General features: G+C 39.3%; 1 protein-coding gene and 1 long non-coding RNA gene across 6 annotated transcripts in view; one reads left to right on the forward strand and one right to left on the reverse strand.

The window, feature by feature from the left end:
• The window catches only part of LOC131912906 (FRAS1-related extracellular matrix protein 2-like), a 39,803-nt gene extending 19,609 nt beyond the window's left edge, over positions 1 to 20,194 (forward strand). For 2 of the 5 annotated variants that reach the window (XM_059265195.1, XM_059265198.1), the window contains 4 exons: positions 116 to 447; positions 8,174 to 8,366; positions 9,993 to 10,125; positions 14,673 to 14,784. In XM_059265195.1, the coding sequence (XP_059121178.1) occupies positions 116 to 447; positions 8,174 to 8,366; positions 9,993 to 10,099 (632 nt within the window). In that variant the 3' untranslated portion in view covers positions 10,100 to 10,125; positions 14,673 to 14,784. Of the gene's footprint in view, positions 1 to 115; positions 448 to 8,173; positions 8,367 to 9,992; positions 10,126 to 14,672; positions 14,788 to 14,945; positions 15,120 to 20,056 lie in introns of those variants that run through there. The other 3 variants (XR_009379740.1, XM_059265196.1, XM_059265197.1) reach the window with 3 other exon arrangements.
• Positions 7,461 to 12,198, reverse strand: LOC131912925 (uncharacterized). The gene is made up of 2 exons (XR_009379751.1): positions 12,083 to 12,198; positions 7,461 to 8,383 (listed from the first exon to the last, which is right to left on the reverse strand). It is a non-coding gene; the product is annotated as an uncharacterized LOC131912925 (long non-coding RNA).
• Positions 20,195 to 24,702: the final 4,508 nt, after the last annotated feature.

Raw genomic sequence — 24,702 nt, forward strand, 5'->3', positions numbered from 1 at the left:
TTCTTTCAACTCTTTCTATCCAGTTTTGAAAGTCTGTCAACTTAAAAAGCATTCTTTAGAAGTGAAATAAAAATGCAAATGAGAGCAGACGGTGCCTCCCTGTGCTTCCCTGCAGGGATGCTGCCCATCATCTCCACGAGAGAGCTGTCCAACTTTGAGCTGACCCTCAGCCCTGATGGCACCAGAGTTGGGAACCACAAATGCTCCAACCTGCTGGACTACAATGAAGTGAAGACCCACCATGGCTTCCTGACTAATGCCACGAAGAACCCAGAGGTCATTGGAGAGACCTATCCTTACCAGTACAGTGTGCTGGTCAGGGGCTCCAGTACCTTACGATTCTACCGAAACTTGAATCTGGAAGCCTGCCTATGGGAGTTCGTCAGCTGCTATGACATGTCGGAGCTCCTGGCAGACTGTGAAGGCACCATCGGGACGGATGGCCAGGTACACATTCCAACATCTGGGCCTTGCTCCTTGGATAAACCAGCTGCTTGGGTCTGTCAGTAGTTTTCTAATCTCAACTATTACCTCAGTATTGTTAGCCATTAGTCACAGAGGGACGGCTGATGGCTGGTATCAAAATCTGTCATACTACATATTAATATACAAGAGATATACAAAATCCTCCTCCCAGGCCATCAAAAGAACACCTCTAGAATAATAAGTAACAGAGTCCCCGCTTAGGTTATGATTTTTAAAACTCTAAAATTTGCGTTAAAAATCATGTCAAGAATTTGAACTAAAATCCTGAATTAACAAAAATTATGAGAGGCCTATTTGTTAAAGTAGCAAACGAGATGCAGAATGCACCATATCTTTCAATATTTAGCCAAGGGGAGTCTTAATAGATGTGGCAGTCCCTGAAGGTGGATTTCTAAGGCTATATTCCTGCTGGGTTAAAAGCAAAATAAAGGGGAAAGTCTATGGTAAGGGACCATCAGTTTACTCCCACAGCAGAGCTGTGGAACTCGGCTCATCTCCGCTACAGTTGGTGTTAAATGGGTAGTCTCTCGTGGTGCCGGGAAGCTAGTGGGTGACAGCTGTTAAGACTTGCTATGCTCAAAAAGCAGACGAGTCAGTAAATAGCGTGAATTAGTGAAAACCCATATTAGAGCATCAACGTAAAGACAGTGTGACGCGATGGGAAGAGCCTGATACTGTAATCAAGCAAACGCACACTTGACATTTGGTTCTGAGGCATTCTAGCTGTGTGTCTCCAGAGACACGTTATATAAAGCCTTCATGGGTGGTGGTTCGTTGGGTACATCTTCCTCAGTCTGTCTTTGCCATCTGAAAAGGAAAAAGAAATAAAAGAAACAAACAAACACTAGCTCCGCCTCCTCCTCACAGATCGCACACCTTTGTCTCTTCCTCCTGGAGCTTGTGCCGACGTTATTAAATCACTGTCTCCTTTCTGATCGCTCCAGACACAGGATCAGTGGGCATAAACGAAGGAGGACGCAGCCACAGGACTGCACTGTCGTTCAGTTGGGTCTCTGCTAGCTGGCTTCTCCGTGCTTCAGAGTGTCTCTGCGGGCCGCTCTGTAGTCTGTTTTCACCCACAGGAACATCTTTTGTCCTCCCCACAGAGTGGAAATACGTCTCTATCTGTCACTTGGACAGCTGGTTGTCCCAGTGCATCCCTGCCTTCACCCTGCTAAGCTGACACTACCTTTGCCGGCCAACTGTAACGCAGCAAGCGTGGTTTGAAGGCAAGGCTTGCCTCGGAGGTGTTTAACTCTTCAGACTAAATCTGTCTGCTGAATGCTAAATGTTCATTTAAACGGATTCTACTTTGTTAGTTTTTTGTTCTGTTTCGTTTTGTTTTTCATGGCCGTTATTGCTGTTTTATGCTCAGCATTCTGTTGAATCATTTGGGTCCAGAGATGTTTTGTGTCCAGTGACCTCAAGTGATTGAAGCCAGGGCTGTGTCTCTAATTGAACTGTGGGTGGTTCTGTTGTCCGGCAGGAGCTGGCAGCTGCCGGTTTCAGCCAGGTTTGTCTTGCATGAAAGGCTTGTAGAACACACTGGGAATGAGAGAGAGCACATCCTATAGTCAGTCAGCCAATATTTACTTACTTATTTGTTTGTTTGTTTGTTTGTTTGTATGTATGGACATTTTGCCTGGTACACACAGAGACCAGAAAAAGGCATCAGGTCCACTGAGGTTGAAGTTACAGATGGCTGTAAACTACCATGGGGGTGATAGGATTTGAACCCAGATCCTCTGGAAGAGCAGCCAGTGCTCTTAACTGCTGAACCATCTCTCCGGTCTGCAGAGCATCTAGTTCCTAACCATTTCATGTAAGCTTTTTCAGTAGATGGCCAACGTATCAGAATCCCTTCTGAGAAGTTTTTCTGCTTTGGTATTATTGAAAATCAGTCCAATGGTGGAACCACGATGATCAGTGCCGCTGAGAAGAACAGATTCAGTGGGAGTCACTGAAGTTTTGGGTTTTATTATGAAATTCTAAAACCTTCACCGTAATCTACATGGTAACAAGCTAGTGAAACACATTGCATACGCTCTAAAAGGAAAGCTTAAAGACGGACAATCCCACTCACCCCTATATTCTTCCTCGGCTTAAACTTCAATTTCTCTACAGACTATCGACTTATTTTCTCCCCGGAGCACACTGCTGAACCATGGGTAGAGGAGAAAAAACAACCTTAATTAATATAAAAGTAAGCTAGCCCTCCAAGACATCCCTTTTCTGTTCTTCCATTCACTGATGCGTCTAAGACTGGAGACAAATAGTCAGATGGTAGTTCTAACGATTAAGATAACGGCAGTGGGGATGGGGAGAGAGCTCAGTTGGCTGGGTGTTTGCCTAATGTACATGAAACCCCAAGTCTGGCCAGCACCACACAGACCAAGTGTAGCACTGCACACCTTATAGTTCCAGTACTCAGAACTGGAGACAGAAAGATGAGAAGTTCGAGGCCAGCCTGGGCTACATAAGACCCTGTCTCAACCCAAAATAATAACAATGATGGTGATAGTCAAAATAATAACAACTAGTAAATTTATTGTTAAATATGTGCCTTACACTTTTCTAAACATATATAGCTATTCTTCCTAACCTCAAAACTCCATACAAATAAATACCATGCCCTGCCCCACCCACTCCCCTTTACAGATCAGAAAAGAGGAACAAAGAAAACTCAGATAACTTACCCAAATTTATGTAGCTTGTGTGTCTGTGCTGGTAACTCACTGTGTGCTTATCTTGTGTGCCCGTGCGGATAACCCATCATGTGCTTATCCTAACACGTAATTGACTGTGAAAATGGATGTGGTCATAGACACTATTATAAGAAAGCCAACTGAGCTTCCCTCTGTCCCTCATAGATGAATGCTGCACAGCAACCATAATGGAAACCATGTGCTAACATACATCCTTAGCTGGGATGGTGAAATGTAGCTAATCCAGGCCCTGGGGCTGGAGGTGTGTGTGTGTGTGTGTGTGTGTGTGTGTGTGTGTGTGTGTGTGTGTTGACTTTTGTGTAGTGTGACTACAGCTCTCTTCAGCTGATATCAAGACCTCCTTATTCAGTTGTACATTCACAAAACAGTCGTTTGACATCTAGTCTGTACCAGGAAACATCCCGGGGGCCCAGTGAGGACCCCATACGCACCAGCAAAGAAGACTTATGTAGGTCACTTCCGACACTCACTAAGAGGCTAAGAATTTCGCCTGTTCAGAAAAAGAATTTTAAAGTTCTTGAATTTTATTCAGTTCTAAAATAATCTTTAGCTATTAACCTCAAAAAAATGCAAAGGCAGATAACAAAAAAACACATATTTAATCAATAATTCTGCTCTGTCTCTATGCATGTCTCATTTTCTGTTTTTGTTTGTTTGTTTGTTTGTTCTAATTAAGGTTGAGCATGCAATGAGAAACACGGGACAGAAGTTAAACTTAGTTTTTTAAACAATTGGGAGTTTGGGTGACTCTTTTTTTTAAACAAGTTCTTTGAAAAATAAAAGACATTCTTCTGAGTTTTACTGGCTCTTGTTCAAGGTTAGACTCTTGACTCTCTTGACTTCTTAGGTCCACAGCAGCTGGTCACGTTGTTCAGCAGCCAGGCCTACGCTGCAGAAATGCAGCCCAATTAACAGTTTGCTCTTACGGCATGGAATTGCAATACGCTCCTGGAAAGACACTCTGTGGTCTGGAGAAGTAAACAAGTATTGTTCTCAGTTGATTTCTTTGAGGAAGAATTTTTGCCTCCTTTTTTACAGGTGTGTTTGATTTATAAATATGAACACAGAGGCTGGAATATATATATCAGAAGTCACAACTTTTCATCCTATTATTTTACACTTCCTATAATCCTATACTGATTCTCTTATGAGAATTCTCTTTTGTCTTTTATAAGTAAGCCATGCTACATCAGTCAAGAACAACCCAATTCACATAATGTTCATGACATATGCTGCTGCCTATGTTGTCAGACTTAGCAGTTAATTTTTGCAATAATTTTTGTAATCAAAATAACATCATTTCTGAACTCAGGAGAACAAGTGACAGTCAGATAAAATCCCACCCGTTATCCCACCATAATTACACAAAGACATATTAACCTCTTTAATTACATACATAGTTTAACGGTGGTGGCTTAATTTTTCTAACTTTATTTTGTATGTTGCTTTTTAATTTAACATGAGCATGTGCCACGACAAGGTAAGTTTTTCAGAGTTATTTTTTTTCCTTTGAGACAGCCTTAGAATGTATCCTGGCTGACTTGGCACTCACTGTGTAAACAAGGTTTGCCATGGATTCATAGAGATCCCCTGCCTCTGCCTGCCGAGTGCTAGGATTAAAGGTGTGAGCCACCATACCTGCCAGACTTATAACTTGATGGCTACATGTTGTTTCCCTTTTGAACATTACATCATAATACACCATATTTCTATGGTTGTTCATTAGATTATGCATAATTCTATATAGCAAACCTCCCTTAAAGTTATCCTTCATTGTACAAAATTTGGCTCAATATTGATGCCTACCCAGGCTTTCTCTCTGATTCACCGACCTACAGAAGAGCTGTAAATGGGCAGAAGCCAAGGTCTCCTTGCTCCTAAGCACTCTTAGATGAATATTACTCAGAGAATTTGGCTAAGAATTTGAAACAGTCCTCTCAACTGAGCAGCTAACTGCACACTGTGAGATTTGAAGCTTTGTATTTTGATGTGTGATGCTTTATATAGTCACTAATACCCCCATTTTGATTGATGTTTGAGGCGATAAAAGACACAAGAAAAACATTGCAATGGGGGCCATTCCCCACCAGTGATATCCCTGAACAAGAATTTTTACAAATTCTGTGTTCAATCTTTTGGGTAAATACAAAACACATATTCTGCATTATAGGGCCATATATATGTGCAGGTAAACAACTTTTCAATGGTTTTTGTTTCTAATACATGTGGCCTAATTAAAAGACCTTGAATATGGGAATCTCTGTGCTGTCTGGTGTGATCACCATCAGCTGTGTGGCTACTGAGTATGGGAATGTAGAACTGCGCTGTCCAGCATGGTAGCCAGCAGCTGTGTGTGGCTACTGAGCCTTCTAAATGGAGACAGAGTGGCAAGTCTTTGTGTATGGATATTGCTATAATGGCATTCATCCCCGCCTCTACCCATCTCCCACAAAAAGTAACCCCCTGTCTCAGGCCCTTAGGTGAACAATATCCTCTCCACATATATGCTTGGCACTCGGTAGCATAATATAAATTTGACAATGTGTTACTTTCTCCAAGATATTTGCTCCCTTTAAATATAATCTTAAAATTGTTGTTTGCCTTTGTTAATTAACTTTAAATGTCACTAAGGGCATGTCAGTTCAGTAATTGGGCCGCAGATGATGATTTATACCTTTAAAGGTCCTGAGGTAAAGGTTAAAAGAAATGGAATGCTCTGGAAAGTGGCATCGGAAATTACGGTTGCATTGCAGTTTTTGGTTGAAGAAACAGGCAGGTGACTGGATGATTGAAGTAGGTTCCGTTTCAGCTCTGTCCCCTCCAGGCAGAGATCCTAAATAGTCAGGAAAACCTGGCCTTAAATATGAAAAAAAAAAAAGATGTACAAGACTTGGGTAGGTCCTATGTTCAAAAATCACCACATTGAGAATTAAACAAAATAAAGCCAGGTGTGGAGACTCACACCTGTTATCACAACACTCAGGAGGCTGAGGCAGGAGGATTGCCAGTAGGCTACATAGTAAGTTGAACAAAATCAAATGAGAACCATTCAGAATGCTACATTCCAATTATCTTATTGAGAGTAAATGCTAAATATTTCCTTCTGAACAGCACTTCACATAACATTTGATGGCGTGTATGTCAATATTGGCAAACATAAAGCTACATTTTTAAAATTGAAAGTCCATGCCTAAAGCCTAATGTTTTAGCTGATGGATTATTAAAGTCACAGAATGAAATATGAATCTTAATCACCAGTGCCATATTGGTTGAACAAGTCACTTTCCCAGGTAGCCAGAGTGTTAACTGCCCTTCAGAACTCATTGTTCAGTGGTAGTCATTATGGCTGCTCTTGGGAAATGCATCTCAAAGCATTCAAGTTACAAGGTACTGACTTAACAGGGAGCAGGGTGTATCTGCTTCCCACAGGTGAGAACCAAACAAGTTGCTTATCTGGTAGGTGGGTCTTTCTTGTTACATGTGTTTTCGTTATTGATCTGGATTGTCGTGTGTGTGACTTGAAGACTTCGCTCTTAACCCCATGATAGTGTGACATATCATTGCATAGTTCTCATGAGTGAAATATATGTCTAGTCCCTATGTCAATTCTTTGTAGGAGACCAGTTCCAAAAGCCTGCTTGGAACTTCCAAGAAGAGTCAGCTTACCATTTCCTCTTGCACAGAGAGGAGATGTGATTGCTGTACTGGTCCTTAGCACACTTGGAAATTAAAATGCAGTAAGTTAGGTGGTCTTAGGATTGCTCCGCATTGTATAGAATCTCATAAAGTGTGGGAGAGATGAACAGGGGCTTAGAATCTAGATTCCAATTTCCACAGGCCACTCAGGTTCAGAGACTTCTGATGAGGGGGCAGGGCATGGAGAGATGGCTCAGTGGTTAAGAGCACTGGCTGCTCCTGCAGGCTTTAGTTCACAACACCCACATGGTGGCTCACATGTCTGTAGCTCAAGTTCCAGGGTATTTGATGCTTTCTTCTGACATCTGTGGGCACCAGGCATGTACCATGTGGTATACATACGTACATGCAGGCAAAACACTCATGCACATAAAATAAGAATAAGTTTTCAAAAATTCTGGTGAACTTGCCTAATTTCTCTGAGTCTTCAATTTTCTACCTCTTTGCTTTCTAGCCATTATCCTTCCATCCATCAAACCACCTTGCAGACATACAATTATGAGAATGAAAATACTAAATAGCTTTCATTAGTAACCAACACATTGTCTGAAATTTGGTAGATTCTTGATACGTATTAATTTATTCTCTTGACCTCCCTTACCCCACTGTTGAATACCAGAAGAAAGAAAATATAAAATTCAAAGACAGTTCATTTGTTTTGAAATATCATAACTGCACCATGCCATTGCTAAACGTGTATTTTTTACATCTTTATGTTCATCCTAACTTCCTCTATATGATTAAAAAATAGTTCAGAGATGCATTTTGCATAATAGTTCCAAATTCACACCATTCCTCTGAGGGTCAATAAAAAAGAATATATCTATATATTATGCTGTTATCCCTTAATAAAAGGCAGTAACGCATCGAAAGAAGAGCAACTGACAAGATCCATTTCTATGTGCTCAGAGGAGGCAAATACAGGGCATGGATTAGCAGTCACCCACACCATGAGGAGGGTGACTTCTCCTGGGTGCTAGATTCCTGTGGATGCAATGAACACTTCCTAAAGTTGATTGTGGTGGTGGTTGCATGGTTCCTTGGATACATCAAAAAACTATTGACTTATCCACTTAAGTGGGTGAATTATGTGCATGAGACTGCCTTCATAAAGTTGCCGTTATGTATTGCTGGAAATGGTGAACATCCCCGTGCCGATGACAGTGGTGACATTGTGTGTGAAGTGAGGAAAACACAGTGCTGTGAAATTCTGCAGACTTGGCCTGGTTTGGTTAACACTGACGGGGATGATTTCATTGTCTTAGGTCCTAAACCTCGTGCAGTCCTACGTGACCCTTCGAGTTCCTCTGTACGTTTCCTACGTGTTCCATTCCCCCGTGGGGGTGGGAGGCTGGCAGCATTTCGACTTGAAGTCGGAACTCCGGCTCACATTTGTGTACGACACTGCCATCTTGTGGAACCATGGGATCGGCAGCCTGCCGGAAGCTGAACTCCAAGGTGGGTTGCTGTGACTCCTAAAGCAAGGAAGATAATTTTGATTTTATTACAGGTAGAAACAATGGGAGCACCTTTTAATACATTTTATATTTATAATCGCTAATAATGCGACTTTTTTAACCTTTGTCATAGAAAGCTCTTGTTTAACAAAATCATATCAATGCCTCAAACTTTGTATGATGTGTGACTATGAAATTCAACTTCTTTATTTCAGGTATATTCCACTCTGTCTATTTTAAGTGACTAATTGCTTATATTTTACATAAAACAATCCATATAGCTTCCTGGCCTTTACCAGATAGAGAGATTCCAGTTGAAAATTGGGAATAAAATCAAGGGGTAAAGTTGCACATTTTGCTTCTGAAATGAGAGGATCCTTTAAAGTCTGATGATAAACCCTGTCCTGGATTCTAATGCTGACACTACAATTAATTGATTGTAACCTGTGTCATCTCAAGCACATTACTTAAACGTGGCGGAGGGGGGGTTGATTTCCTATGAGGGTACACACGGCTTCCATTGCCTTCTGATTTGAAACTCTATCATTCTGTAATACCTTAGGCAAATGTCTTACAAGACCAGTGAGGAGAGCTCCTGATGGCACACCCCCCCAACCCCCCACCCCACCTCATCCAGAAACTTATCTGGGCACATGGCTTGTATTTATAATCCCAGCACCTCAGAGGATGAAGCAGGAGGGCTGCTGTGGGTCTGAGGACAGCCTGAGCCATGTAATATGACTGGCTCTCAAAATAATAATAATAATAATAATAATAATAATAATAATAGGCCATAAGCAAAAGCAAGCAAAACCCAACAGTGTCAAGCTGACCCATAAACAGAACATATGAGTTGTAGCTAGAGAGTTTTCTCTCCGGGTCCCACCAAGCCCGGCAGTCCAACAGCCCACTTATAAAATAAATACACAGATGCTTATGTTATTTAAACTGTTCAGCCTAATGGCTCAGGCTTTTTATTAACTGTTCATATATCTTAAATTAACACCCCATGAAGCAGGGCTGGAGTATTCCTTGTGTTTCTAATGTTGAAAAAATTCAGTGTTTTGAATTACAATATCTGCTTTAAGCACATTTCCAGATTCGCAGTAATGCGTCTTTTGTACGACAAATGGAACATAATGTTGGGCAAAGATGAGTGGACTCCCCAAACTGCCCGGTGTCTTAAAAGCTGCTGACATTCTGGATTTTCAAATTTTGTGTGACTAGTATGATTCTCTCATAGAAATTTTATTCTTTTATTATTTTTAACAAATTCTCAGAGAGATGTTTAAAAACATGCAATTAAAATATAAAATTTAAAAACATTTTCTGAATCATGTTCCTGCTTTGTGTTCAGGCCGTCGGAGTTGGCCCCAACAAGTCACCTGTCCTCAATGAGTCCATTAAAAACACAGTTGATAACGAAAAGCAGAAAAAGGGGGATTTGTTCCTTGTAGCCACCTTGGGGGAAGGAACAAAGAGGTTCAGTGAGGTCTGAGAGTAAACAGAGGGGAAGAGGAGCATAGCTAAGGTGACCCATCCTGATCAAGGAGACTGTCATCACTGGCCTGACTGTGAAATCTCTTTCCAGTGACAAACTCCCTTTTGCCCTTTCTTTCTCTCACAGTAGGAGTCCTAGGGAAATTCCTCCAGAAGATCTCTACACAGGATGGTGACTCTGAGCCCTCCATGTCCATGTCCATGGCTAGTGAACCTAGTCCAGCCCAGTTTTGATTGGGTTTGTATCAGACAAGTGTCAGGTCAGTTTTCTCATCAAAAGAGTGTGTATTAGTTTCGATGTTGCTGTGTCTCTGTTTCCTGCTTCAAATGAGTCTCTTCATGATAAAAGGAAAACAATAACATGGATATCTCTATACAACAAGTATAGAAACTTTAAAATGCATCAGCAATAGAGAGAATCAAGCAGAAGAACATCGGGGCTGGGAATCAAGGTGGGCATATGATTATATTAAGGCATTAATAAATTAAATGTAATGGACACATCATTCAAGATCTCTGGGATGCTGCTATTCAGATATTGTACTTGTTAATTTTCTGTTTCTGTGATAAAACACCATGACCAGAAGCATCTTACAGAATGAAGAGTGTATTTGGGCTTCCAGATCCAAAGGCATCAGAGTCTATCATGGTGGAGAGACTTAGCACAAATGGCCCACATGGGGGCAGGAAAAGGAAGCTTAGAGGTTCCATCTCAACCACACTCAGGAAGCAGAGGGCAAACACAAGGGCAGAGACTATTCAAGGCCTGTCTCCAGGGACAGATGTCATCTATTAAGGCTCCATCTCCCAGATATTCCACATCCTCCCCAATTAGTACCGCCATCTGGGGCCAAGTGTTCAATTATCTAAACCTGTGGGGGACATTCATGTGGAAAAACACCTCAGAGACTAAATATAAATATCTGGCATTGCAGATAGAGTGGAGATAATCAGAGCATAAAAATCAAGTTCTGTGAAACAATAGCAGAAATTTCCTCATATCTAAGGAAATTTATGAACCAGTTCTACAGAAGACATTTAGAACCACAACAGCCATGGTTGGATAATAACTTCTCCACATTGTATTGTAAAGACATTAAGCAGGGAAGAGGAGCTTGGACCTGCCTCGTCTGAACATACCAGGTTCTACTGACTCCCCAGGGGAGACTTTGCTTTGGAGGAGGTGGGAATGGGAGAGTGGGTTGTGAGGGAAGGCTCGGGGAGTGGGAGGAAGGAGGACAGGTGTAGATGTAACCAACCGTCTTATTAAATAAGAAACACAGAGCCGATTCAGAGAAGAAAGCCAAGAGGTCAGAGCTAAGAGCCTCACTCTTCCTGCTTCAGCGATCCTCTTCAGCCAAGAGAGCTCTCCGAAAAAGGGACCTACTTCCTGTGTGTATGTCTCTATACAGTCTAGCTGTTCTGCCTTCTCATTGGTTGTAAACCATGCCTCGTCACTGCCTGTCTGTAAAGACTTCCAGGTCTTCTATGGTTGGGATTGAGATTAAAGGCGTGTGTCTCCAATGCTGGCTGTATCCTTTTACACACAGAGATCTACCTAGCTCTGGCTACCAAGTGCTGGGATTAAAGGTTTGCACCACCACCGCCATGCTCTTGATAATGCTCTAATAGCTCTGACCCCCGGGCAACTTTATTTATTAACATACAATTTAAATTATATTTCAGTACAAGTAAAATACCACCATAGACAGGGGAATCCCTGCTGGATATGTAAAATGAATAGAAAAATCTCTTAATGAAAGAAAGAAAGAAAGAAAGAAAGAAAGAAAGAAAGAAAGAAAGAAAGAAAGAAAGAAAGAAAGAAAGAAAATTTGCCATTTTTGAGGAGGTTCTCACAATGCAGCTCTGGCTCACTTGACCAGGCTGACCTTAAACTCACAGAAATACATTTGTCTCTGTCTCCTGCCAAGGACTGGGATTAAAGGTGTGTACCATCACTCCCAAGCACATAAAAATCGTTATTTTACAGCTTTTCACCTCACTGAAAATTCCAAAAACACAGAACCAAAAACACCAGAGAGAAGTTTCAAGAAATTCCATGTCCTTAGGAAAGCAATCCATCCATGACCTCTTAGTAAAAATGTAAATAAAAACAAGCCACAAACCCAAGAAGAAATTTTATAGTGAATAATTGCAGTCCCAAAGAAAAGAAGCACCAAGCAAGATTACAGCGGGGAGGAAAGGGATCCACCAAACCTGAGGAAGAGGTGGAGGATATGTGCAAACGAGCACAGAAGACCTCCCCATTTACATTGCACATGCACAGTGAGCACTATTTGCTCCATAAACTGTCAGTTATGCCTGAGGAAGGAGGAGCTTGCTTTTGTTTACCAGTGTTGCTTAGCAACGACTGTTCTATAACTGGATGCTTCAGTTTTACTGGTCAAACCATAGCCTCGCACTTGTGAGAGTCGCAGAGTTAGGCTCTGGTTGTTAGACAGTCAGTGGTTAAAAGTTCATCATTTCCTAAAATTACTTAGTGTTGAGTTGATAGAAAGGTGGTGACAGCTATGTTGTCCACCCCGAGGAAGCTCTTCTGCTTTAAGAAGGAGCCGAAAACCCCCTTGGGGTTTTGTGACGGCCCAAGCAGGGCAACGGGATCCTTGTCCTGCTTTCACTGTGGAACTGAAGACAGGTACTGCCAGCCTTATGACCCTGAAAACGAATTTCATGAGGCAGTATGCATGGGAAAGCTCAAAGTGGTGGTGCGTCTCCTCGGGAAGAAGCAATTTCATGTGAACGATGAGGATGAAGGGAAACGGTAAGAACACTTGGAAGCTAAGGATGAGGGGCCTTGAGGAAATCGGGTGATGGGAGAAGCCTACTTTTCCTAGCTCTGTTGAGGGCAACAGGAGTGAGGAGAGACCAGCTGTGCTTTCTGGACTACAGTCTCCTTGGTACCCGTGATCACACAGGTCCAGTGTCCAGATCTTCTTCTGGAGCAGGAGAACCATAAGACCAAAGCTCAGCAGGTTTACTGTCACCCCGTAATTCCCCTATGGAGCATTTTCTTATGGAGCATCGAATACACAATAGAATAATTGAACAAACTATAAAGTAATGGGATTTAATTTCAATGTACCTAATAAACACAATGTTGTGTAAACTGTAGAAACTACAGAGATCAAGAGTAGTGTTCCTCACAATAGTCTTCCTCTCACCTAAAATCACCCAAAAACATTGAATATGGATCTTTTATCTGTGTGTACTAACATATTCCTCACTGAAAATAACAGAAATAATCTAAACTTGATAGATGGTTGTGTGCTCCTCTTCCTGCTACTCCTTCATTTTCTTGTTGTTTCTCACTAGTTTCCTGGGGATATCACTCTCCCATCTCTGTAAATTTCTTTTAAGTTCCTTCACTCATTACGTCATCTGTTTCTGAAAGTTTATTCAGTGCGGCCTTGATCAGCCACCATTTTAATAACACAATGTGCTGACAAGCTCCAAGTTCTCTGAAAGTTACTTCTGACATCTTTACTTACTTCTGATAGAGGTGAATGGAACTTGCTGTGAATTTCATGATTTACAAATCAACAAACTGTCTTGTTTTCCCAATTTTGGGTTTACTCGAGGTGGCCCACAGTGTACTAAATCTCCCTCATGAAATTGATATTAGATACTGACGTTAGGCATAGCATACATCTAATTTCTCTGTATGTTATGAATTTAACTATTATCAAAAATGGGCATTCTTATGTATTTGACTTGAAGTTCCATACTTACTTCCTTTGAATTAAAGTTCCTTAAAAATCAAAGCCAAGTTTGCTGTGCATTTAGATTTTGCTGTTGATAATTTTCAGTTTTTGTCAATAGTACATTTCGTAACTTTCTTTAAAAAATCCAGTAAAAGTCTAGAAATGTTTTATATATATGGATATGTGTATATGTATGTATATGTATATCACATTATATATCACGTTTCACTTAGTAGAGACATCATGCATGGCAAAATGACATGCTATCTTATGTATTAAGAATTGCCTTTAAGTTTTGGCAGTCACTGTTGTACATTATGAATTGTAAATGACATTTCAATTTTAGCTGAGTTAAAATGCGTGAAAAACCAAATCTCAAGCTCAGTGGTGTGTCATATCTACAATCCCAGCTCTTTGCAGGCTGAGGCAGCAGAAGCATAAATTTATTGTAGAACTTGTCTCAAGTTTTGAAGAGATGTTCTTAGACTCTAAAATTTATACTCCTTAATATATTTACAAAATAGAGATAATGGAACTAACATTGACTTGAAATATGTTTATTATAGTGTTAACATTCATAACTTAAATACCGAAAAGATTGTTAAGTTGTTGTTGAAGAATATTTTCTAATAGTTGCAAAGAATCTAATTGAGTCATCCTAATTTGATAGAAGTATTCCTTTTAACACCCATTTTCTGGACAAGAATTCACAACACAGGAAGGCTGAGATGTAGTTGGTTGATGGTAGTGTCTAGAGTAGGATTTAAACTGAAAATGAGTTCACCCAATAGTCATGTTCTTTTTGTTCAAATAGGCTGCTCTTTACTACGTAGTTCACTAATAGAGCACTTATCTAGGCTGCAACAGCTGTGTGTATTATTCACACTGGGATAAATGATAGTTGCAATAAATTTTTAAATACAGTAAATTATAAGAGCAAATAAAAATAAATTTTGAATGAAGTTAAATATTTTTATGTGTCTATGGACTTACATACTATATAATATTTGTAAATGCCAGAGTGATTGTGTATGTTGATAATAGTGCCTTACAGTTTTCCTTCAAAATGTCTCTCATTCCCACAGAACTGCGCTCCACTTTGCGTGTTTCTATGGGCATATCGATCTGGTTTGTTTTCTGATATTTAAGGACTGTGAGATAAATGCCCTTGATAATCAAATGTCCACACCACTAATGAAGGTATTTCAAAGATTTCAATTTCAGTAATTAAGTTGATCTAAGTGTTTAGAATGAAAGTAAAATTAAAGTCACTTAAATATAAATCATGGTGAAAGCTGGGGGAAGTTTCTTGTGTGTTCTTTAAATTGACAGTGTTTTCCTGGTAACGATATCCACAGGCTGTACAGAGCTGGGAGACAGAGATCGTGTCTGTCCTACTTGATCATGGAGCAGATCCCAATATCAAAGACTGCAACGGAGAAGCAGCGATCCACCATGCAGTGTATGTAGACAGGCCAGATATTGCCAGCAGTCTTCTTGAATTTGGGGGAAACATTGAAGATACTACAAAGGTAAAGATTTTCTAAATTGAATTCCCAAGTATTTGAAAACTATATGCTTTAACAGTTGTCATATCTTGGTCCAATTTTTTTCACGTTTAGAAGTTGAAGTATTACTTGACTGGCACTTTGAAATAACTTGATCGGTATCCATCTAAGTATTGATATGTTGTTATAGTTTTTTTTTTACCCCCATTGAGTCCAATTCGTGCTACCCACATACTCTTGGGTATGTGACCATCCGCTGGAGCATGCTCAGTCCACCCAGGCCACACCTTTAAATGAAAAGGACTATCCAGTCCTAGCAGCTATAACTGTCAAGAAGTTCTCAGCTCAGAGCAGAACTTCATGCTAAATTCCTGCTTGCATAATGACATTTTGTGTCACTTGAGCATCCAACGGTCTTCTGAATGTTTTCACGGTGACTGTGATGTCATATGAACATCTACGCTGGTGTGCCCATGAGACACTCTTTGCTTTTGGTCATCCAGTGGACCTGGCTCTTACAAGCTTTAACCTGATCTTCTACAGTGACCCCAGAGACTTGAGAGGAGGTTTATATCAATAAGGTTAGAAAGATGGGTGGGTACAGAAGAGGGGTGCATTTGGAAAGTAGTGAAAGGGAAGGGGTGAATACGATTAAACTGCATTGAATATAGCTCTCAAAATTATTTCCAAAGGGGGAGAAGTAAATGTTAATTTATTGAAATCAGTATTAGAGAATTTAGCTTACTTTTATGGAGCCATGGAAAATATTTATAAAAATAGATAATGGACTAAAAGGATTATTTGACTTACATTTCCAAGTTACTGTGTATTACTGGGCAAAGCACAGAATCAGGATCTTGAGAAAGCTGTTGACATATCATCTATCCTCAAGAGAGGGAGAAATGAATGAGTCCAGGATGCCTGTTTGCTTACTCTGCAGCTATCTCTGTAAAGTCTTACACAGCCACGTTCTGAAACAAGGCTGTGGTGCCACCCACCAGGGGCTGGGTTCTATTCATTGGTTAGCCATCAAGATAACTTCCTATAGGCAGCTGGGTATAGCTTTGTCTGTGGTATCAGGAACTTGTAATCCTTCCTTCCTCCTCATATCTCCACAGAAACAGAATCAGTGGCCTCTTGAAAAACTCAGAATAGGTGTACCCCAAAACTGCCTACATACCAATATCACACCCGTCAAGTATCCAATTCCAAAAGCTTCAACACCTACCCAAAATATTGACAAGCTGTGCTGGGATATAAATCACTTCATGCTGTGGGTGACACTTCACCTTCAAACTGCTATCACAGACGGAATATTTGCAACTGAAGCACGGTACATTGCACTACAAGCACTTGATTTCCACACATCCATTAGTATGCATGCAGCAGAGGTTAAAATTTTAGTAAACAATCCCAAGGGCTATGGAACAGCGCAGTCCATTCATAACCTCCGTTTTCTCCAGGAATGCAGTGCACGCTCAATCTCTAGGAGAATTTTTAAAACTATGCTTCATCCTGACTATAACAAATCAAATCATTTTGCTTTTGAGCCCCTATGATGGAATGGTTCCCTGCAGGAGGTACTTCCACAATCCAACCTCCAAGTGTGTTTTATTTGCTAACAAACCAGAGCTGTATTCCCCCATTTCACCTGCTTTGCCGATACAGGTGTTTCAGTCTCCTAGCCTTATTTCTTAGTGTTTGATATAAATTTAGGATGTCTGAAGATTCCTTTTTTCCCTTGGCAGTTTGCAGAGCACCACAGGAAGCTAGTACTTGGGTAGGAATCACTGGGTTAGTTCCAGCTTTATTCCTGCTAGTCTTTTCTCCAAAGGATTTGGTGTCTTTTGTAGCAAGATCTTACACTTAAGTGACTGGAGGCAACCAAGAGCACTGGCAGTAGCTCATATTGTTTGGGAAATGTCTGGAACAACCAAAAAGTCTAGGGAATTTTTACCTGCCTGGCACTGTGTATTTTGTTAGCTGTGCAGTTGGGCAAGGCTTTTTCACCCCTTGTTGCATAACTTCATGTAAATTACAATACATCGTTTTAATCTCACTGATATTGATGATCCTAAAATCACCATAGACTTCCAATATTAATTTTTTAGATAGGGTTTCACTACGTAGCCCAGACTCTCCTAGAAGTCACGATCTTCCTGCAATAATACCCTGCACTCTATTGATGGGATTACGGTTGTGTCTTCATTTCTGAATTCTAATGTTTAAAATACTTTTAAATTATTGCTCTATTTTGATTCCTGCTTAGGTTGTTTTCTAAGGAAAATATAAACCAGAAAGAAAGCAATGCCTTGCCCATCTCTAAAACTTCCATTACACAGATCTGTATGCACTAGCTATAGTACAGTACAGTCACTCAGTAAATTGGACTTAGATGCAATGATGATTAAAATGCAGCAAATACAGAGTATAACAGAGATCCACAACTAGTGAAAATGCAAAGACCAAAGGACCATGGGTGCCTACCACAATCCTACATCTACAATACAACACCCACACTTAAGTTTCGGGTGACCCTGAGAAAGAAAGTTCTGAAAAAACAAACAAACAAAAAAAAAAAAACTCTGAGTTCCAGTGACCAGGATGACTGTTGCAGAAAAGTGTCTTCTAGATACAAAAGGGATAATTCATCTACGAAATCTCAATAATATGGTTGCCTAAAGAAGACGTGCACAAGGAAAACACCAGTTGACCTGCAAACACTTGATAGGGGAAACTTCAAAACTACACTCGTAAATCAAGAGTTGCCCATTATCCATAACTGCTGAGAGTAGAATTCAATTTTCTCCAGGGAGACACTCTAAACTCCTCAATAGTTTATCCAACCACAGTGGCCATGCTTAAACACACACACTTACACATGGACACACACACACACACACACACACACACACACACAAACCAACACACATACAGGAAGAGAGAGACAGAGGGGGAGGGAAAGAGAAAAGGAGAGGCAGAGACATAAAAAAGAGAGTCTGCTCACATTACATGGAACCAGTAGGTTGTACATAATACACATGTGTGTGACAGTAATAAAAAACAGGTCCTGAATTTCAGAGGGAGTTAGGGGGAGTTGGAGGAGTGAGGGTGTAGAAACTATGTAAATACAGATCTCGTGTAGGAAATTGTCTAAAGATAATATAAATAAAAAACATTTTAAAAATGTACTGGATTTTCTAAACACTAAGACCGTTTTCAACTTGTAACAGGACAGAATACATTTCAAGGTAAGCAATCAAAGATTCTTTGAGTTGGGCGGTGGTGGCACACGCCTTTAATTCCAGCACTGGGAGGCAGAGACAGGCGGATCTTTGTGAGAAAAAAAAAAAAAAAAAAAGATTCTTTGAGATCTTACTCATTTTGAGGTCATTTCTTTGGTGACCTGTTCTGAGCAAGAGGCAGACTCTGAGAATTGTGCCTGTGAAACAACTTCTGCTGTTGCTGACTGATATTTGCCCCACAGAAGATTTGCCAAACAGTACTTCAGAAATCAGGTTTTAAATACTGGACAATTCCATAGTTTTGTCATCGTCCTTAATTGAATTTTTCTGTTGGGAAATGCTACATCTGCCACATAACTGTCTTTTGAAATACAGGAGAATTTCTGACATGGAAAAGACAATTTTGCTCATCCATGCAACTTAGGATCTAACACCTTTGCCACTGTGTGTCACTGTGTGTCTCTTCAGATAAACTCTGAGGGGAGAGTGCCATGGCTTCAAAGTACCATGACAACTTCTGTGACAGGAACCACAGGTCCATGGGTGTCACATGAGTTCTGTAATGGACTAGAGGACTTTGTGACAACCGTAGCCATGGTTAGAACATTGCAATCTTGAGGATCGTTAGCAGGTGCATTAGGCTAATAAGGAAAAGACTACTGCGGTCAAGTCTATGGTAAACATTACGATCACAGGGCTACATATATGATTTTCAGTTCAGTTGTGAAATATGCGGTATTGTGAATGATTAATTGATATCATTACAGGATGGGTTGACCCCTCTGCTGCTAGCACTCCGAGAAAGGAAACCCCGCATGGCAGCATACCTAATCACACACGGTGCGAATCTTCACGTATCTGATCAATATCTAAGGTACTACACTTTGCATTTTTAAAACACTACTTGTGTTGAAAATAGTCTAGAATAGTAAAAATCATTCATTTCAAATGTGTTATGGGACTAGATTAGAAAAAGTCAATAAAACATCAGTTACATATCTAAAAATATCTATTACATGAAATGGTTATGCCAAAGAACGATAGTCAGGTTCATATTCCCTTTCATAATGAGAGGTTTTTATTTTGATTTTTATTTTGACTGCCATATGATCTTCTATGAGTTGATAGCATTTATATTAGATTGTACATTTACAGTGTCAGTTCCAGTGTTTTCAAGTTTGCAATCACACAACCTTGTGAACACCCTTTAATCTTCAAATACTTTTGGTGGTGTGCAGAGAAGGATGATACATGAATGGTAGTTGTAAACTTACATATATGGCATGATATTAGTATCAGGAATTGAAAACATTCATTTTTAACATTAAAATTATTTGATAACATTATTACTATCATTTTACGCAAATTGCGATTCCATATTTAACAGTGAATTGTATTTTAATAGAATAGGAAGGAAATGGTGTTCTTTTTCATATAAAGCTTTCTGTACTTCTGGTCAATTTTCTCCAAACAGTTATTCACCATAAACAATTTAAAATACAAATTCTACTCTATAAAGTATCATAGTGGGCTAAGAAGTTTTCTGCTTGTTTTCTAGTTTTAGCCTTGGACATAATTTAGGAATCTGAACTCTGCTTTCAGGATGCTTAAGGCTACTTAGTTAATGGTCCATTCTACACACAAAGGCCTTATACTTAGATGGTAAAATGTATACAGTTCACCATTTAAGTAATTGAATTGCCTCTGTCATTCTAGAACAACACTCATGTATGCTGTTAGATGGGATTGTGAAATTATGGTTGAAATTTTACTGAAGAAAGGTGTTGATCACCAGTTAAAGGACACATTTGGATGGAGTGCTCTTTATTATGCCATTATGGGGAAACGCAAAACGTAAGTCCAGAAGTTAAAACGCTAATTGAAACTAAATTTAGACATGAAATATTTACCAATGTTGTATTTTAACCAAGCGTGACTTCATTATTTAAATGCTTTTGGAATGGAAGCATTTTAGTCAACTCCACTTGCCATGAGACAAGCAAAGGGATAGATTGGTCAGAATAGCAACGGGTGTGCAAGAGTCTTAATCTCAAGACTGATCTATGATGATGCTGAGAATCACACTCAGGGGCTTGAATGTATGAGGCGTTTATTTTACCACTCAACTTCATGGCTAAACTCTCTTTTGGAAGCCTTAATATCTTTATCTTTCAAGATCCCAGCATGCTCTGGTCGTTCCAAAAATAAAGCAATGCATGGCACAGAATTTTAGTTTTTGAGTTACTTCTTTGAATCTAAACATTTGTAGTTTGATAGAAAATCTTCACACTTATCTTCCAAATATTTCATCGAACTTATTACCTGAATGCTCAACAATCTAACATGCTCCCTCAGTCCAAGAAAGTAAAAATTCCTACATATATCAGATAGATATGGCATACATGAGGAAAACTTAGGAAGCATTTATTCATGGGGATTTAATGTGATTACACCTGTCTTTTAGTCCAGTGTTAAATAAACTTGATTATCAGGTTGTACCTACTGATCTGTATCTTTATCATAATAGTTATGGAGCCATGAGGAAAGGGTAGTTGAAAATTCAACTATGTGCTTGAAAATTCAAATTTTCTCCTAATATAACAGTGTTCTCTGGCAGCTAAAACTCTTAAGATTTCTCCAAAGCTGTTGCTAGGCATCTGAACCTTATCACTTATTCAAAGCACTCCAGTATCCTAGAAGACCATCATGGCACGATACTTTGGAGGAGTCTCTCTTTTCAGCCATCAAATGGGTTTGCAGATATACTAAATTATCCCATGAATCCAAGCACTTGCAGAAAGAGGCCAGAGCTTGCTTTCTTTCATAGTAATCTGTAGGCAAGGGTTCCTTTGTATCATCCTCTGTAGCACAATCTGTGTTTGTGACAGACCTCTAGCGCCTTTCCCAGGGAAGATGACAGAAAGTGCTTTTTCTGTGAAAAGGAACATTTTTCAAGATACTTGAATCTTTACCTCAAGATTTCAGGATATTTCACAACTCTGCCTCAGAAGGAAGACACGGAATACAATTCTGTGAATCTAAATTATATTAACTGTATTCAGTATTTAAGCCCCATCACAGCCCATGAGTATACTTATAACATGTATAAAAAATGATTTTTGTCTTCCATGTAGGTTGATGGTAAGCATGGCGATTCAGGATCATTATGACAAAACTCAGATCATTGTTTCCTTCTTGGCTAAAGGAAGACCAGCAATAGAGCAACCTATGTCTTGGAATTCATTAGTGTTCTCACCATGGGCTTACTCTTTATTTCAGTAATATCAAATTCTGAATTCTGTAGCATTTGATAATAGGTCCATTCATGAATTACAGAGTGCTTTCATTTAGGGTTCTAATCAGATCAAGACTGAGAAGCAAGTTAGATACTGCTTTGCTATTTCTGTGCCTGTTTTTAGGTGGTGAAATTTTCATAGCAAACTTTTAAACTAAAGTAGGGAAATCCTGAGTTTTGGAAACTTAAGTTGGAGCCTAAGGAAACACTTTCCCAGAGCAAGAATACTTAGGACTCCTTCCTATATTAGGGCATTTTCCATCCTGTCAAGATAATCCAGATGATTTGAACCATAGTAAATCTACACCATCTCACACTGTTCTTTCCTTCTAAAATGAGACACTTTGTAAAATCTTTTAGAACTAATAAATTTGAAGGGTATGTCCAGATGACTTGATGGAATCTTATATTGTCTTTGAAATATCTTAAATATTTAATATATTGATAAATGGTTTTCCATCCATATTAAAATAATAACGTTGTTTACCACCATTTCCATACTTGGCAGAAAAATTGAGATTATTCAGCACAACTTACTTCTCTGGAGACAACAAAATACCTTCACACGTAAGTCTTTTGAAGTTTCCTTCTCTGTAGCCCTTCTTTAGATTAAAAATGTTGCATTTAGAATTTTTCAATTCTCTGTAATTAGATATTATCTGGGTATATACCCAAGAATGGTGTAGCTGGATCTTGAGGTGGATCCATAACCAGCTTCTTGAATAATGGTCAAACAGATTTCCATAGTGGTTATATGTTTATATGCCCTTACCTTTGGGTGAGTGGATGAGTGTTCCCCTTCCCCTTCACTCACAAAGAGCAGTTTTTATTTTTAAAATGCATTTAAATTATGATAGAATTAATATCCTTTCCTCCTTTCCATTCCTCTCTCCAGCTCCTCCTAGGCAGTTTTAAAAACCAAGTGCCTATTGGCGGCTGAATTGTTTAAGAAATTAGTTGTATGAAACTGCTTGGTTAAAAAGTTTCTCAGATTTGCACCAGAATTACATACTTGCATGTAAAAATATTTTTTAAATTACCATACTGTGATGAGATGCCAGCCTCTCCCCAGCCCACAGCACATTTTAGTGTACTTCATACATTTTTTTTTCTAAAAATGTTGACATAGTGTCTACTTCATTAATAGTTCCACTACACTGTATTGTAATTCATTTTATTTGTTTATTTTATTTCATGTGTGAGTGCTTTTGCCTGCATGTACACCAGGCATGTGCACCATGTTCATGTCTGGTGCTTGTGGGAGAGAGAAGATGGTGTTGTATTCTTTGGAACTGGAGTTACAGGTGATTGTAAAATACCACATAGGTTCTGAGAGCAGAACACAGGTCCTCTTGAAGAGCAAAGCATGCTGTTAACTTCTAAGTTGTTTTCTTAGCTACCCACACACATTATAAAAAAAAACACATTATTTTCTCACAGTAAAAATGAATGCATTGCAGTAAGTGAACACAATTACTTTGTTATACATATCATAGAAAACATGATTTGTATGGCTAAACAAGACACAATATTCAATCCTTTTATGATTTCCTTTCCTGTGTATGTTATTAAAGGAATGTTTTCTTTTCTATAGATTTTAACTAAAGTACAGTTAGATCACTTTCCCACTTCCCTTTCTTCCCTCCAGCACTCTCCCCACACTCCCGCTTCTTCCATGTCCCCGCAGGTCTCAAATTGATAGTCTCTTCTTCCCTTATAATTACTCTTCAATGCACTCATTCACACACAGAGACACAAATGTGTAACTACAACCTACTGAGTTCAGTTTTCTTGTTTGTAGTTACATGGTTTCAGTGCTGACTACAATTTCATCAGTCAAGCAATTAGGGGTTCCTGTCTGAGAGAGACTCACTATCCCTATCTCAGCAGTCATTAGTTTCCTGCAGTTTCTTGTCCAGGAGCATGGCCCTCGGAGATTCCTCCCTACTTCTTCCTTAGCATGTCTATTGATATTGTCTCTGTTCAGATCTTGTTAATGTAGCCATTTCCATGAGAGACTGTTTCACAGTAGACTTCCTGATGTTTGCAGTCTTTCCCTCTGCCTGTTCTGTGATGTTCCCTGAGCTATAGATGCTGGAGTTGTAATGTTGATTTATCAACTGAGACTGGGATCCCTAGACTCTGCTGATCTCTGCTTCATGTCTACATTCTGGTGTGGGACTCAAGAGAATCTTGATGAAGGTGTCAGTGGGTCATCTTTATCTTCTCAGAAAAATAGCTATTAGATTCATTAGTTCTTTGTACAGTTTTCTTTTTTCTATTTAATTCATTTACTTTTTATTATTTCTTACTATCTACTGTTTGGGGGTTTGGTTTGTTCTTGTTTGTTTTTCTTCAAATTCTTGACTTGGATCATTAGGTCATTTATTTGTTTATATGCATACTGGAGTTTATTTTGCTGTCAATTTTAACTTTTATGACTCAAGGGTTGCATACTGTACATGGCATTATTTCAATTTTCCGTATTTCTTAAAGTTTCCTTTGTCTCTAGGCATATGCTCTATTTAAGAGGAGCCTCTTTGTGCTGCTGAGTGGAATATATATTCTTTGGTGTTGAGGTGGAATATTTAATTATTGGTTAGGTCAATTGAAGGAAGAAGTCATTTAATTCTGAGATTGTATGTATTTGGGCTGGATGACCAATCAATTGGAAAAATCGGTGTTTGCAATCACATAATGTTATTGCGTCTGTGTTGATCTGTGCCTTTTGTTCCATTAGGTTTCTTGTGAAGTTGGGTGCACCTGCATATATATATATATGTGTGTGTGTGTGTGTGTGTGTGTGTGTGTGTGTGTGTGTATGTGTGTATGTGTGTGTGTGTAAGTATTCTATTTTGTATTTGTTGACACTTTAATTAGTATGAAGTGCACATCTTTGTCTCTTCTGCTTCATTTTAGTTTGAAAATGATTTTTCAGGTATGCCGACACATGCTTGCTTCCTGACAGTGTTTGCTTAGAATACATTTTGAGAATACATTTTGCATCCATTCATTGTAAGAGGGTGCTTGACTTTTAAACTAAGATGGGACTTTTCATAGACAATAG

This window comes from Peromyscus eremicus, chromosome 6, assembly GCF_949786415.1.
Source record: "Peromyscus eremicus chromosome 6, PerEre_H2_v1, whole genome shotgun sequence".
NCBI lineage: Eukaryota > Metazoa > Chordata > Mammalia > Rodentia > Cricetidae > Peromyscus > Peromyscus eremicus.